General features: G+C 45.2%; 2 protein-coding genes across 2 annotated transcripts in view; one reads left to right on the top strand and one right to left on the bottom strand.

Annotated features, from left to right (window-relative positions):
• The first annotated feature begins 4,104 nt into the window (after positions 1 to 4,104).
• On the top strand, positions 4,105 to 12,460 carry MKRN2OS (MKRN2 opposite strand). The gene is made up of 5 exons (XM_026501399.4): positions 4,105 to 4,401; positions 8,184 to 8,233; positions 9,469 to 9,631; positions 10,412 to 10,687; positions 12,208 to 12,460. The coding sequence occupies exons 1-4, from the start codon at positions 4,184 to 4,186 to the stop codon at positions 10,650 to 10,652; spliced, it is 672 nt and encodes a 223-aa protein (XP_026357184.1). The 5' UTR covers positions 4,105 to 4,183; the 3' UTR covers positions 10,653 to 10,687; positions 12,208 to 12,460.
• The window catches only part of TSEN2 (tRNA splicing endonuclease subunit 2), a 105,583-nt gene continuing 102,384 nt past the window's right edge, over positions 11,011 to 14,209 (bottom strand). Inside the window, exon 14 of the transcript XR_008959133.1 lies at positions 11,011 to 12,358. The gene's annotated coding sequence lies outside the window, so the exon portion shown is untranslated. The remainder of the gene's footprint in view (positions 12,359 to 14,209) is intronic.

Genomic DNA, 14,209 nt, shown 5'->3' with positions numbered 1-14,209 from the left:
CAGTGGGGAGTCTGCTTCTGCCTCTCCCTCTGCTGCTCCCCCAACTTGTGCCCTCTCTCTCTCTCAAAAAAAAAATAAATAAAATTGTAAAAAAGAAAAAAAAGAAAGAAAAAATCATCTGGCCATATTGGCAAAAAAGAACACATGGAGGGGTGCTTGGGTGGCTCGGTTGGTTGGGTGTCTGCTTTTGGCTCAGGTCATGGTCCTGGGGTCCTGGGATGGAGCCCCGCATCGGGGGGGGGGGGGGTCCCTGCTCAGCAGGGAGTCTACTTCTCTCTCTCTCTCTGCCCTCCCCCCTACTCATGTGCTCTCTCTCTCTCTCCTTAAAGTAAATAAAATCTTAAAAAAAAAAAGAACACATGATTTACGAGAGAAAGATTAGTTTGTCATCAGGCTTCCGGACAGCAGTGCTTTATGCCAGAAGAAATGGAATGACACATTAAAGAAAATGGCAGCCAAGGATTCTATATCCAGCAAAACTGGCCAAGTATAAAGAACAGAGAGAAATTGTTACCAACATGCAAAAACTCAGGAAATATTCTTCCTATAAGCCCTAAGGAATCTTCTAGAGGGTGAACTTCAGATAACTATAATTACTAGAGAGTGAGGAAAAGACAAGTAGTGACCATTAAATATCAGTTTGTGTGTAGAGCTAAGTCTCAGTGAGGATTGAAGGAGATTATTATTTACAATGGCAGATGCTCTGACAACGAAGATATAGAACAACCCTTTAAATAAAGAAGGTGAGGAGAGTATATGCAAAAATAATGTTTAACTCTATTTAGTAATCATAATCGGAGGTGGGGTATTGCTATTCTTATCCTGAGATTGTTGTATGTGTAAAGCGGGGTTAAGCAAATGACTAATTATGGAACATTCTAATTCCATACCCCCTGTATCCTTGAGAATGAAAATTTTCAGTGTGGAAGAAAAGAGATGCAAATGTAATATAGAAGAGGATAAGTAAAAACCCTGTAGTCCTGAATTTGAATTAGAAATAGCAGTCTGAACTCATGAAGTATTTTATCTTCATGTGTGCACTTGCTTTATCCCGCTCTGCTCACTGAAAAGGTGGAGAAATAACCAATAAACATCCTTAGTGAGAAGACTGTACTCTTGAAATACCATTTCCCACTGAAAGAAAGGAATCAGGGCTTCTTGGAGAAATGGCCGATCCCAAGTCTGGGTTTTGGAAAGGTCTGAGATGAACCTGGAACAGCTCGATGGACTAGATGGCAAGGAAATCATCAGTGACTAGTAGGTTCATGTGGAAAGGACTCAGGAGCCATTTGAAGAGGCCAAAACGGGACAATCTGAGCTTTGACAAGAATTAAAACCACATTGGGTTGAAAGCCAGCTAATATGTTCACATCTAGGAGTTCATTAAGTGATATTAGAGTAAAACAGATATGAAACCAACAGGGCACTTTCTGAGTACGTCAGAGATGTCCTCATTATCTTGAAATGTGAATAAGGATTCAGGCACCTATCCAATCCTTCCAGTCTGCCTGTGCTGCTGTGTAAGTAAGGAACAGCTGAGGGGAAGCATCTTCTCATGCTATTATTCCATCTAATGTATGAAAACAACACGATGGGCTTAGAATAGCATCACTGTACCACTGCTGGTGAATGAATGGATCTCTGAGCACTGAGAATAATGGGGACCAACATAAAAAAAGAGTGAAGACCAGATGTGATGTGATGAGAGAACACATTACCACCCACAGTCTTGACAAGAGGATCAGACTTCAGTCTCTGGAACGAGCTGGGAATTTGAAGGATCTACAGAAGCCACAGCAGTGCGTTGAACTGAACCCCCGAGTAAGCAGTCGGCAACAGACCGTGGGAGACGCTACAGGTCCAGTGATCTGGATGCTTCACAGATATATGATAACAAAAATCAAAGGAAGGAAGGAAAAGCAACCAAAACTTAAAATACAGAACACAAACGTTTAAGTGGGTAAGACTCAACCATGGTATTTACGGATGCACACTGGATGCTGAAACCAAAATGAAGCACAAGGAGTCATTACTATAAAAGTGGGGGTGGGGGTCACTTTTGGAGGAAGAGCGGGGATGGACACGGCAGGGGCCTCTGAGACGGCTGGAAAAGTTCTAGTTCTTGACCTGAGTGGTACTTACAAGGGTTCACAGTAAAATAAGTCCTTAAACTATACATTTGTTTTGTGTTTTCATCTGTATCTATGTTTTATTTTTACCAAAAGATTTTTAGAAATAGAGAAAATAAGGTAAAAAAGGATTTAAGATGCCTGTGTTTAAGAGTTTTTGAATTTATTTTAAAGTAATCCCTCCACCCAACGTGGGGCTCACACTCAACCCTGAGATCAAGGGTCACATGCTCTACTGAAGGAGCCAGCCAGGTGCCCCAAGATGCCTGTGTTTTTTGAGAAAGGGAATGCTAGTATATTAAAAACCTTTATCAAGGCATGATGCCTCAGTTCCTTTTCATAAGATTAAAAATTCCTCATGAAGATGAATATATTCTCAGTTGAAAATAGAGGCACCTGGGTGGCTCAGTTGGGGGCACCTGGGTGGCTCAGTTGGTTAAGTATCTGCCTTTGGCTCAGGTCATGATCCCAGGGTCTTGCTCGGCAAGGAGCCTGCTTCTCCCTCTCCTCCCTGCTCATGTTCTCTCTGTCTCTCTCTCTCAGATAAATAAAAAAATATTAAAAAAAATTTTAAAATTAAAAGAAAAGAAAGTAACTTGGGTCACTCAATCAATCAAAAAATAGCTGCATGGTTTATGTATTAATAATGAACCACCACAGACCTTGGTCACCCGAGCTGGGCATCTAGCTATAGCCTGTCTGCCTTCACTGTAACAAGAGAAGATGGTTGAAATGATTTCTAAGGTTTTTTCTAGTTCTGTGAGTCTGATGATTATTTTCATATTATTAATACTTAATATGCACTTTTCTGCATTTCAGCGTACTGTAATCTATTTAAACGCATGCTATGAAACACTTTTCTAAAGCAACTATACCCATCATGATACCCACAGGTCTTCCCTTTACCATTGCTTTTCTCTGGAACTATAGGCATCGACAGGGAATTGGTTAAATAACGTATGGTGCAGGGTGCCTGGCTGGCTCAGTCAGAAGAGCACGTGACTCTTGATCTCGGGGTTGTGAGTTCAAACCCCATGTTGGGTGTAGAGATTACTTAAAAAAAAAAAAAGTGTAGTGCAACCAAACTATGGATTCCTATGCAGGAAGGATGAGCTGGACCTATAGTCTTAATACTGTAGATAAATTTCCAAGATGAGAGAAATACACACATTTCAAAACAGTACTGTTATCGCAACACTAGGATTTAAACAATTATGTGGAAATACTCATTTACCTTACTATTCGTTTTCTCAGGGAACATGGTGAGTGGAAAAATGTGATGGAGGAACAGGGAACATTACTTTTTCTTCCCCTTTTTTTTGCGGTTTCTCAAAATTACTTTAAAATTGAATAATCATACAGTGCATGTAGTAAAATGTCCAGCTCGATGAATTTTTGCAAACTGAATACTTAATACAACCAACCCTTTGATAATGAATCAGAGCAGCTCCAGGCTACAGAAACTCCCTCTTGCCCTCTCCTAGCCAGTACCCGTCCCGCTCCCACTATCCTTATTTCTAACTGCTGTTAATTTTTTATGAGCAAGATTACTTCTACGATATAAAACATCAAAAGAAAACAGCCTCCAAGGATATCACATATTTATCCAACAGCATAATAACCTGTTCTAGAAACACAGAAATAAATGTGGGTCCCTAATTTCAAGAAGCTCATAGACTAATGACTGATGAAATATCAGAGCCCTAGTAGAAACACGATTCCATTTCTGCCGGTGCAAGGGAATGCTCAAGGAAGCAAAGGACGGCTTCACAGAAAAGTAGGATGGGAGTAGGAGCGGTGTGTTGACAGTTGCAAACATACGAGGCTGGAAAGAAACTTCGCAAGTGAGCGAAAATGAAAACTAGCTCTTTAAGACACCAGTTTTTGGGGCGGTCTGGTTACTGGTTAATCCCACTTGGTTTGGCTTCTGAAGCCGTCAATCAGAATGACATCACTGTGGTTCAGGTTACTGGGGAGGCGTACGCTTGCTAGCCAGGTGATGAGGAAAAGGAAGTCTTGGGAAACCTGTCCTGGTTGCCCAGGACAGGAAAGCCATGCAGCGTCCAGAGGCTGGAAAGCCTTTAATTAAATTCAACCACTGTAAGAAATACATCTACAGTTTCAGCATGCCCCAATGCTGCCCCCTCTGCGGCCAGGTCACGGGCTCAAGGAAGCTGGAGGAAGCACCCGTTAGCATCTCCGATCCATTTACCAACGGGCATCAAGAAAAATGTTCATTCCTCCTCAGACCAACTCAAGGGACATTTCTTAGGTACAGTGTTTTTTGAGTGTTATATTAAGTGATTCTGTAAACTTTTCCTTCTGTGTTGTAGTCACTAAAATTTTTTCTTTAAAGATTTGAGAGAGAGAGTGCGTGCGGGGGGGTTGGGTGGGGGGTGGAGGGGCAGAGGGATAAGAAAAGGAAGAGAGAATTTCCAGCAGACTCCCTACGGAATGCAGAGCCTGTTGCGGGGGGGCAGGTCAGGGGGACAACGCAGCCCAAGGAGATCCCGTGAGCCTGAGATCATGACCTGAGCCGAAACCAAGAGTTGAACACTTAACCAATCAAGCTATCCAGGTGCCCCGGAAACTTTCTTTTTCTAACATGTACTATACAGTGTGAGGTTTGGTGGAAAATCTTGCCAGTGTTTTGGCATTAAATCCTAAAACGTAGGCCTATTCATTTCATAAAGATAGATGGTGTATGTACTTTCCTAGAGTGATAAGTGCAAGACTATATGAAGAATAAGGGAAGGTCAAACCTGCTTATACAATCTTAAAAGAGGAAAACTCATAGCTTGAAGCTTTTTCTTTGCTCATAGATTTGGTGCTAAGGGGCTAACTGGGAAAATGACCCAGTATCTACTTTAATCAAAATAATTTCTTTACTGCGCATTAGTCTGTAATTTTTGACAAACAGGTACAACATACGAAGCCTGAAGAAAGGCCACATACAGACTATTCCGCAATAAAGATGAATTAAATTGAAGACCAGAGGTGGTCTACCGCAGTGGTGGATACCACCTGACTTTAAGAAAGATTTCAGAAATCAAAAGAAAGGACTGTGCCTGCTTAGTGTCCCTGTGGAGTTTACAAATGGAATTAGAATCAGCCCAGCAGGAGCCAGGTGTGAGAGCATGGACACAGACGTTACAGAATGAGCACCACTGCGACCTGATGCTGAGACCCCCGGCCTCCTGGAAATCTACCCTCTCGACTCCCATGTGCCCTCGAGAGCACTGGTTTGGCATAAGACAGTTGGAGTGGTGTCTTCACTTCCCTGCTTACTGACTGCCTTGATTTCCTTCCCGTCTTATGTGGGTGAAATGAACCGAAGTGTGCAGAGCGCTGCACGCCTGCCCCTTCCCGGAGGCTGCAGGGTGCAGAGAGAACAGTGTGGGCTGTGTTGCCACAAAGCCCCCAATTCCTATCCCAGTTCAGACCAGCTCCAGACCCTCCAGTCTCTGCTCCTCATCCGCGAATTGAGGGTCCTGCTGACCTGGCAGGGTGGTGAGGTTCAGTGATAAGGCAGGTCCACCTGCTCAGGCACCCGTCCCCATGTTGAGCCAACATACTCCTTTCCATCTTATTCTTTTTTTTTTTTTTAAGATTTTATTTATTTATTTGACAGAGATAGAGACAGCCAGCGAGAGAGGGAACACAAGCAGGGGGGAGTGGGAGAGGAAGAAGCAGGCTCATAGCAGAGGAGCCTGATGTGGGGCTCGATCCCACAATGCCGGGATCACGCCCTGAGCCGAAGGCAGACGCTTAACCGCTGTGCCACCCAGGCGCCCCTCCATCTTATTCTTATACTCGGTTCAGAATGTAACGGGCAGAACCTTCTTTTCCCTTACCTGAATCATGAAGCCCAAAATGTTTCATAAGATCCCCTCACTCATGCTAACTTGGGAGGATTAACTGGCTGGATCCCAAAAGCTTTTGAATAAAGTGACTAAAACTCAGAACTTGTTCGCCATAACATTGGTTCATTCAACAAATACCTTACTGAGCAGTTCTGTGTGAGAAACCCTAGGGATGTCACTGTGAAGGAGCCACAGCCCTGCTCTCTAGAACATGACAGGCTTTCAGGTTGGCCCCTAATAAGCATTTATTTATTCTATGACGTGGTAGCAATACTGATGGGCCTAGCCTTGTTTGGCATCAGCAGAAGGGAGGTGGTGATGTTGAAACAGGTTACATGCTTTGGCATCTTCCCATCCCCACAGACCAGGATCTGCAGAAACCTAAGTAGTCCCTTGCCCACCAGACCTTCTACCGCCAATTTCCAAACTGTTCCTTTCCCTCTCATCCAATTTCCAAAACCTCAGGACTGACTTCCACAACTCACCTTGAGACAATTTCACCTACTTTGTAAAAGAGAACCCACAATAACCCAAAGGAATCACTGAGTTTCTTATCAAAGTAGGTTAAGATCTCTCAGGGCTGCCACATATGGTTGTGCAGGGTGTGGACTGCACAAAGCTGCCTCGCCAAGGTGTTTTGGGTCCTGAAACTTAGTCTGCACTATACTTAACTAAGTCAAAAGCTCTGCGCAGAGCTGTATCTGCAGGAAGGAGTACCTTTTCTAAATTTATACACAGGTGTTGTATGGGAGAGGAATGGCCCTGCCACTATGACATGCTTCTGTAACATTCTATATTTCTTTCCCCCTAAGAGCACTTAACTATTAAAAACTTGTTAAACTAAAAAGTCTTCTCTGGAAGCGAGCAAACTCCAAGACGGCATAGACCTCGTCAGTCTTATTTCCTGTTGTGCCACTAGCCCTTCACTTCAAATGACAGGCCCACAGTTCCCACCCAGTAAACATCCATGCAGGACTGAGAAACCACTGAAGGATGGGGGAGGGAAGGAACAGCTGGGACTTGGGCAGGAGACAAAGTGCCATGACACGCTTGGGCAGCGATCTCAGGGTAGATGACATGGTAAGTGCAGCGCTACAGTCAGACTGGTACTGTTTTACCCAGCTTCATTCTCAGCTTTGAACCCATGGGGTCTCAAAACACTCAGAGTGGCTGCAAGAAGATGACCTGGGGGATCACTCTGAAGGTGGGGCAGCTGTTTGTGTTCTTGGTCATTTTAAAGCCTGGAACTGCTTGCTTTCCCGAGGAACCTGCGGTCTCATGAAGGAACCTTATCATTTAACAATCACCTCTGATTTATTCAACACCTGTATGTGGCAGACACTCAACAGGCATTTTATTCTTACAACCAGCTTGCTGGGAGGTTTGTGATATTCCCATTTCACAGACGAGGAAACTGAGATCAGAGAAAGTGACTTGCTCATGTCCCAGGGCTAGTGAGTGAATGGCCTGGGATTGTACACAAAGATTAAATCATATGGAGTCACAGATTTAATGAACACTCTCAGGTAGAGAGTAATTTCAGGAAACAAGGGCTGTCCAGAAGTGGGTGTGACCGTGGGCTACAAAGACCAAAAGACGCTGTCTCAGTTGTGATGGTAGAGGTCCACTGAGATGCACCCGGGATCCTTTCCCCAGTCGGCCTGATGAACAGGCCGTAGCCTCACCTATCAGGAGGAAAGAATGAGGAGCTCCTTCAACAACCGACCTCCAAGTGCGCCCCTCTGCTGGACAGCCAGGAGTTAAGCTGACTTTATGCTCCAGCAGGGCTGGCCTTCCAGCACACTACCTTCAGTAATGGGTGGTGGGCTAGAAAATCCAGGTGGGGGGCCAGGGGAGTATTTTCTACCTCGAATGTACTCTTGGCTCAACCAGTTTTGAAACAGTGCTTCCAGGGCGCCTGGGTGGCTCAGTTGTTAAGCGTCTGCCTTTGGCTCAGGTCGTGATCCCGGGGTCCTGGGATGGAGCCCCACATCGGGCACCCTGCTCGGCGGGAAGCCTGGTCCCACTCTCCCTGCTTGTGTTCCCTCTCTCGCTGCCTCTCTGTCGAATAAATAAATGAAATCTTAAAAAAAGAAAACAGTGCTCCCACTCACCTGGCCACTGATGGCAAGTTCCGGCACTAGCCAAGATCGCTCTCCTACTTTAAATACCGACTCTTCGTTTCTTTCAGGGAGTACGATGGAAGGTCCGATCTTCATGTCGGAATAACCAACACAAATGGTGAGTGCATGGTCACTGTTTTTTTTTTTTTTTAAGCTGAAAAACTCCCCACAATACCTAGTTAGGGGACAGTGGTATTTCCAGAGAAGTGATGACAACATTTAGGGAATTCCTCTTTTCCCTGGGTTCTCCTACTGCACTATGAGGTGTGTGATGCTACCCACCAAGAAGAGAAATGCTTGACTTTACAGCAGCTTAGTACTGACAACACTAAATATTTGAAAGCTCTTTGTTGTTCTGTCAGCCAAGAGTATCGCAAGCCTGTTTTGTTAGTTTTTTAAGAGAGGAAGAAACAGATGCGTGCAGAGGTTGAAGTGCCCATCATTTCTTCTTGTGTTGGAAGTGGAATCTGGGCCCAGCCCACTGCTACTGGGTCCTCACACTCCAGGATCTCCAGGGTCCAGGAAGGGGTCTCAGGGATAAATCAGGGGATAGAGCCCCTGAGCATGTGGTGGGGCCCACTGTTGTTCACTTTAAAAAAGAGGGGGGGTACATTTAAACAAAGCAGTTCCTTTGGCCAGAGTTAGTGTTGAGGGCACAGCCTGGAAGCACCGAAACCAGAACATCTGGTCTGCAGGCAAAGGGGCTGGCACCCCAGCCACAGGGAGGTCTGGGCCTGGGGATGGCGAGTGAGGCCAGGCAGGGGAGGCTGTGATCACAGGCCTCACAGGTGAAGTCTGAATGCAGCCTTTCTGTACCTGCTCCAGGCAGGAGAAACACACCCATGAACAGAAATCCAGGACTGGACTCCCGTTTACTCACATGAGCCATCAAACTTACGACCCATTGTCTCAGTGGAAATTTAGTGCTGATTTAAGGAAACCAGATAGACCCCACTTGTACATAGAAAACTTCAGCAAGATTATTTGGAGATGATTATGGCTCTACTGTTGTCTCCGTGTGCTGGGGGCAACTTCCCAGAGCCGAAGAGCGGGTGGGGCAAGAACTTGGTTTCCCTGAAAGAAATGATGTGCTGAGGGCAGGAGAGGCAGGGGCTCCGACACCCCCATCCTCCCTGCCTCTAGGGCAGGCTCTAGATCTGTTCGGTGGGTGACTGCCTCCGCAGCTTGATCCTGGAGGGGATTCTCGTGGTCTCCTGCTCTCGGACAGGCAAAAGAGAGTGCGATCTGGCTAACTTCCCGTACTGACCGCGGTGGCTGTTGCCGTTTCCTGCTGACCCCTTCTCCCAGAGGTGCTTCCCTTTGGCCTCCGCGTGACTCCAGCTTCGGTTGCAGGAATTGTGTATAATTACACCACGTGTGGCGTGCAGCGAGATGAAGCAGGGTGGGAGCAGAGTGTGAGTATCCCGTTACTGCAGCCTGGCATGTTTGGACTGATGGATCAGTGGGACAAGTACCTGGAAGACTTCTCTGCCACGGAGGCCTGGCTGCCGCAGAGGTACGGGGTGGCGGGGACCGCCCGCTGCCTGGCCCTCCTTCCCCACGCAGGCGTGGCCGCAGCTCAGAGGGCTCTTGAGCTGCGTTGAGTCCATGTTGAGCCTGTACTGAGGCAGTAGTATCTGCAACAAAGCTTCCGCAGGGATTGAATGGCTTTGGGTTTCCTGCAGAGCTGAGCCCACCTACGTTTACACAACAGAATCACCGGATCTTAAGAACCCAAAGGACCACAACTTAGTACTCCAGTTATTTGATTAGACATTTTTACATACTTAACATTTAACTTGTATAGCAAAAGCCATATTATAGTCCCTTAAAATTTTAAAAAGTTTAAAATGTAAAACTACCTAAAACTTTTTTTGGATTTATAGTGACTTTGAAATTTATTTCTCAATTTCTTGCTCCCTCAACACTTGGATATATAGCACACTTGTGGACCTAATTGTTTTGAGGCTTCCCTTAAAATAAGTGTGGACATAGAAATGGAACTCCATTTCTAAAATGTCAGTTCCCCAAGCTGGCGGTTTTGTACAACTTAAGTCAGCACTCTGAACATCTAGGTGAGTCCACTCCTGTCTTACTTAAGTTGCAAGCAGAAATAGCCCAAGCTGCTGAGCGTCCCTCAGAACTGCACTCTGGGAGCTCAGTCGTCCAGGGGGTCAGCAGACCCAGTGTGCAGGGAGCCCCATTTCAACCCTGCAGGCTCTCGGCAGCTGCACGGCCTGTGCCTGAGCCGCTTTTAAACCCCAGCCTTCCCCTCTCAACGTCCTTGTTTTGTAAGGTACGAAGAAGACCATCACAACTGCTACAGCTACACCCTCACATTCATTAACTGCGTTCTGACCGCAGAAGGCAAGGAGCAACTGGGCAAAAGGGAGTTCACGGAGAAGTATGTGGTTCCAAGGACGAGGAAGGCCTCCAAGTACATCACGCTCTACCGGGCGATAGAGGAGCGCGGCTTCTACGTGACCGACCGCCCTGATGAAGAGACAAACCCTCCTGAAGGGAGCGGTTCGTGCTGAGTGCGCTAAGAGCACACGGACGGCACCCTTAGCAGGTATGAAGGATTTCTACGTGTGTTCATCTGTGGTTAATAACAATGTGTTATGGCTTTCTTTTTAGCACACTTCTACTTACTGCAGTATAAATGTTTACGAAATTAATAAAAATTGCCCTGGGTTTTAAAAATTGTATGCATTACAACGAAATTATTCTCGTAATGGTTAGGTGTTGAAAGTGAGGTTCCATGTTATAGCATAAAGTGGCAGCATCTTTTATTTGTAGAACAATGAAACTTATTCCTATAATTAAAAGCTGAACAAATTCACTTCTCCATGTGAACCCAGAAAGGGGATTTGTAGGAAGGTGAGCAAGACACAATTTATGAAGTAAATTCTCCTGATTGTTTTTATTTAAAAAGCACATGGCAACCTTTGACAGTCAGTAATAGTCTGCAAGGAAACAAGCAAGGGTTTCTAAGTTAGGAAATAGGCTCCACTTCTCAATTAGCCTTTCTGAACCTATATGCAAAGTGGAGGGCAAATTCCTCAAGTCCTCTGTTTCCCTCTCATATTACTTGACCTGACGTGAGGAGACTGGGGTGTTGCGTTGACCAAGGCAAAGTACATCCCCTGTCTACTGTATTTATTTTTTAAACTTTATCTATTTAAAATAATCTCTACACCCAACATGGGGCTCAAACTCACAACCCTGAGATCAAGAGTTGCATGTGCTTCTGACTGAGCCAACTGGGCGCCCTTCCTGTCTACTTTAAATGCAAAATTCAGGAAAGACACAATGAAAGGTTGACTTCTTTCTTTAATACCTTCAGGGGAGGAAGGGGACAACTGGGATGAGTAATTATAAAGAAATGAGGTGATTTTTAACAATCACATCAGAATTTGTATACCCAAAAGATCACTGAGCTTTAAATAGCCAAGGAGCAAAACATTTCAGCATTCCTCTCTGGAAACTGCTTCCAGACTTCTCTGTTTTTGACCAAATGTGATATACTACCACACCTAATCTTACTCCCCAGCTAGGGCACCAAATAAATGATGCCCCATTTCCAAAAACCAAATCCATCTTCAAGGAACCAATAATTCACTCATAATAAAGATATTTAGAAAACTTGTTATAGATTCCTCCAAAAGGGCATCTGGGTAATGTTTCAGCACTTGGAAGTTTCAGTGGGAAAAAAACGCACGGCACACCATTTGCATCTATAAGTTCTGGTACTTTTAAGAAAAACAAAACTTCTCACCCAGAATATGACACCACTTTAAACAGAATCATGACTACTATTCTGTGGTGTTCAGGAAGTCATAAAGACTGCACCGGGTAAAGATGGAAGAAGTGCTGAGTGGGAAATATTCCAATTTGTCCCTATTCTCTTAACACACTATTTTAGGACTCTACTTCTCTGGTCTAATTGTTTACCAATTACTGATCATCAGAGCAGGTGCATTTAATGAGTATCATTAAGGATTCCACACCTGCATAAACTTAATCTTTCTCCCCTTTTAATCCTTAAGACCACCTTGTGAGGTAGGTCCTAACAATATGCCTGTTTTACAGATGAAAAGGGAAACTGAGGAAATGACTTGCCCAAAGTCACACAGCAGGAAAATCAGAGATCAGCCCTAGGTTTGCCTGCAAAGTCTGTGCACTTACCTCCTTGGGCCACCCGGCAACCTGAAGGCAACCTGGTACCTGGGATGTGCGGCAACTGGGTCACCGATTTGCCATCATTAGAGAAGATAAAGGAGAAAATAAAGATTTTGCTTTCATTGACATTCAAATATGGAAAGGAAATAAACATGTCCTACAACAATTCGGATAAGAATGGTTAATGCCGGGGCGCCTGGGTGGCGCAGCGGTTACGCGTCTGCCTTCGGCTCAGGGCGTGATCCCGGTGTTCTGGGATCGAGCCTCACATCAGGTTTCCCCACTAAGAGCCTGCTTCTTCCTCTCCCACTCCCTGTGCTTGTGCTCCCTCTCTCACTGGCTGTCTCTCTCTGTCAAATAAATAAATAAAATCTTAAAAATAAAAAAAAGAATGGTTAGTGCTAGAAATACCAGGTTCATGCTTTCTCTTAGTGCTTCTCCCCTTAATTTTCAAACAAGGCTTTCATGGTCCCCAGCCCGTTTAGGGGCTGCTCTGAAACCTGGGGGTGACCACAGCAGCAGGCAGCCTATTTCTTCTTTCACTTCAGGACGCCACAATTCCCTCTCCTAAAAATCACAGTACGACCCTACAAGCTTCACCCAACAGATGGCAATGTTGCTCAGTTCTGCAGAATTAATAACTGAGACTCCTTCCATTAGGTTTCTTTTATCGTACCAGCTAAACGCTAACTGAAGGACCAGGAGACTCAGCACTGGCACCAACTCTGCTTCCCAGAAGAGTTCTCCCTGGAACCCCCCACAATGCGCCTCATCTCATCCCCGAGTGCTGCCCTGCCACACAGCTAGTCCTCACCAACACCCACACAACGACCGACCGCTGGGTTCCTTCTCACAGCAAGGTCCTAAAGGTTGCCTTAGTGTTACTGATTCGAAAGTCTAAAATGATCCACCCAAAGGCATCTTCCCAAAGCCTTTAGAGCCTTCGTGAATTACCCCTATCACCAGGAAAACCCAATAAACATGCTTTAAAACGCGCGCGCGCACACACACACACACACAATGGTCGTATCTGGCTCCCTTTGCACAGGAGGTGCTTACTACAACTCTCCCCATCTCCAGAACTGTCTTCGCTACTTTACCTCAAACTATTTTTCTGTCACTTCCCTCTCCAACACTGTGTCACCTACTAGGGCATAAAAATTGGCTGTGCATTTCCTAGAGAAAGCAATTATGGCACTGCTTACACTTTTGGTTTCTCTGAAAGGGAATGTGCCAGACCCTTTCATTGGTCATTTCATTTAGTTTGCAAAACACACTCAGCAGGTAGTAATTATCCCCATGTCACAGGTGAGCAAACTAGGGTTCAGAAGCAAGAGTTCCAAGGTCACCACCATCTCCCTAGTGTAGACTAGGAATTTGGACCCAGGTTTTTCTGATGCCACTTTTTTTACTCTATCAGAATGTGCCATTTGAAAGTTAGGAAGAAGAGGGGCATCTGGGTGGTGGAGTCAGTGAAGCATCTGACTCTTGATTTGGCTCAGGTCCTGATCTCAGGGTTGTGGGATTGAGCCCCGTGTCAGGCTCTGTGCTCACCAGGGAGTCTGCTTGAGATTCTCTCTCAATCCCCACTTTCTCTAAAATAATCTTTATTATTTTTTTAAAGATTTTATTTATTTGACAGAGAGAGACAGCCAGTGAGAGAGGGAACACAGGCAGGGAATGGGAGAGGAAGAAGCAGGCTCCCAGCGGAGGAGCCTGATGTGGGGCTCGATCCCAGGACTCCAGAATCACGCCCTGAGCCGAAGGCAGACGCTTAACAGCTGAGCCACCCAGGCGCCCCTCTAAAATAATCTGAAAAAAAAAAAAAAAAAAAAAGGAAGAATATCTACCTGTGTAATATTTCTGAAAATGTAAAGATTCTAAAAAATCTTAAATGCTTGCAAACTTTCAC

Source organism: Ursus arctos, unplaced genomic scaffold (assembly GCF_023065955.2).
Source record: "Ursus arctos isolate Adak ecotype North America unplaced genomic scaffold, UrsArc2.0 scaffold_14, whole genome shotgun sequence".
NCBI lineage: Eukaryota > Metazoa > Chordata > Mammalia > Carnivora > Ursidae > Ursus > Ursus arctos.
Note: the sequence above shows the minus strand (reverse complement) of the source record. Positions and strands in the feature narration are given on the sequence as shown.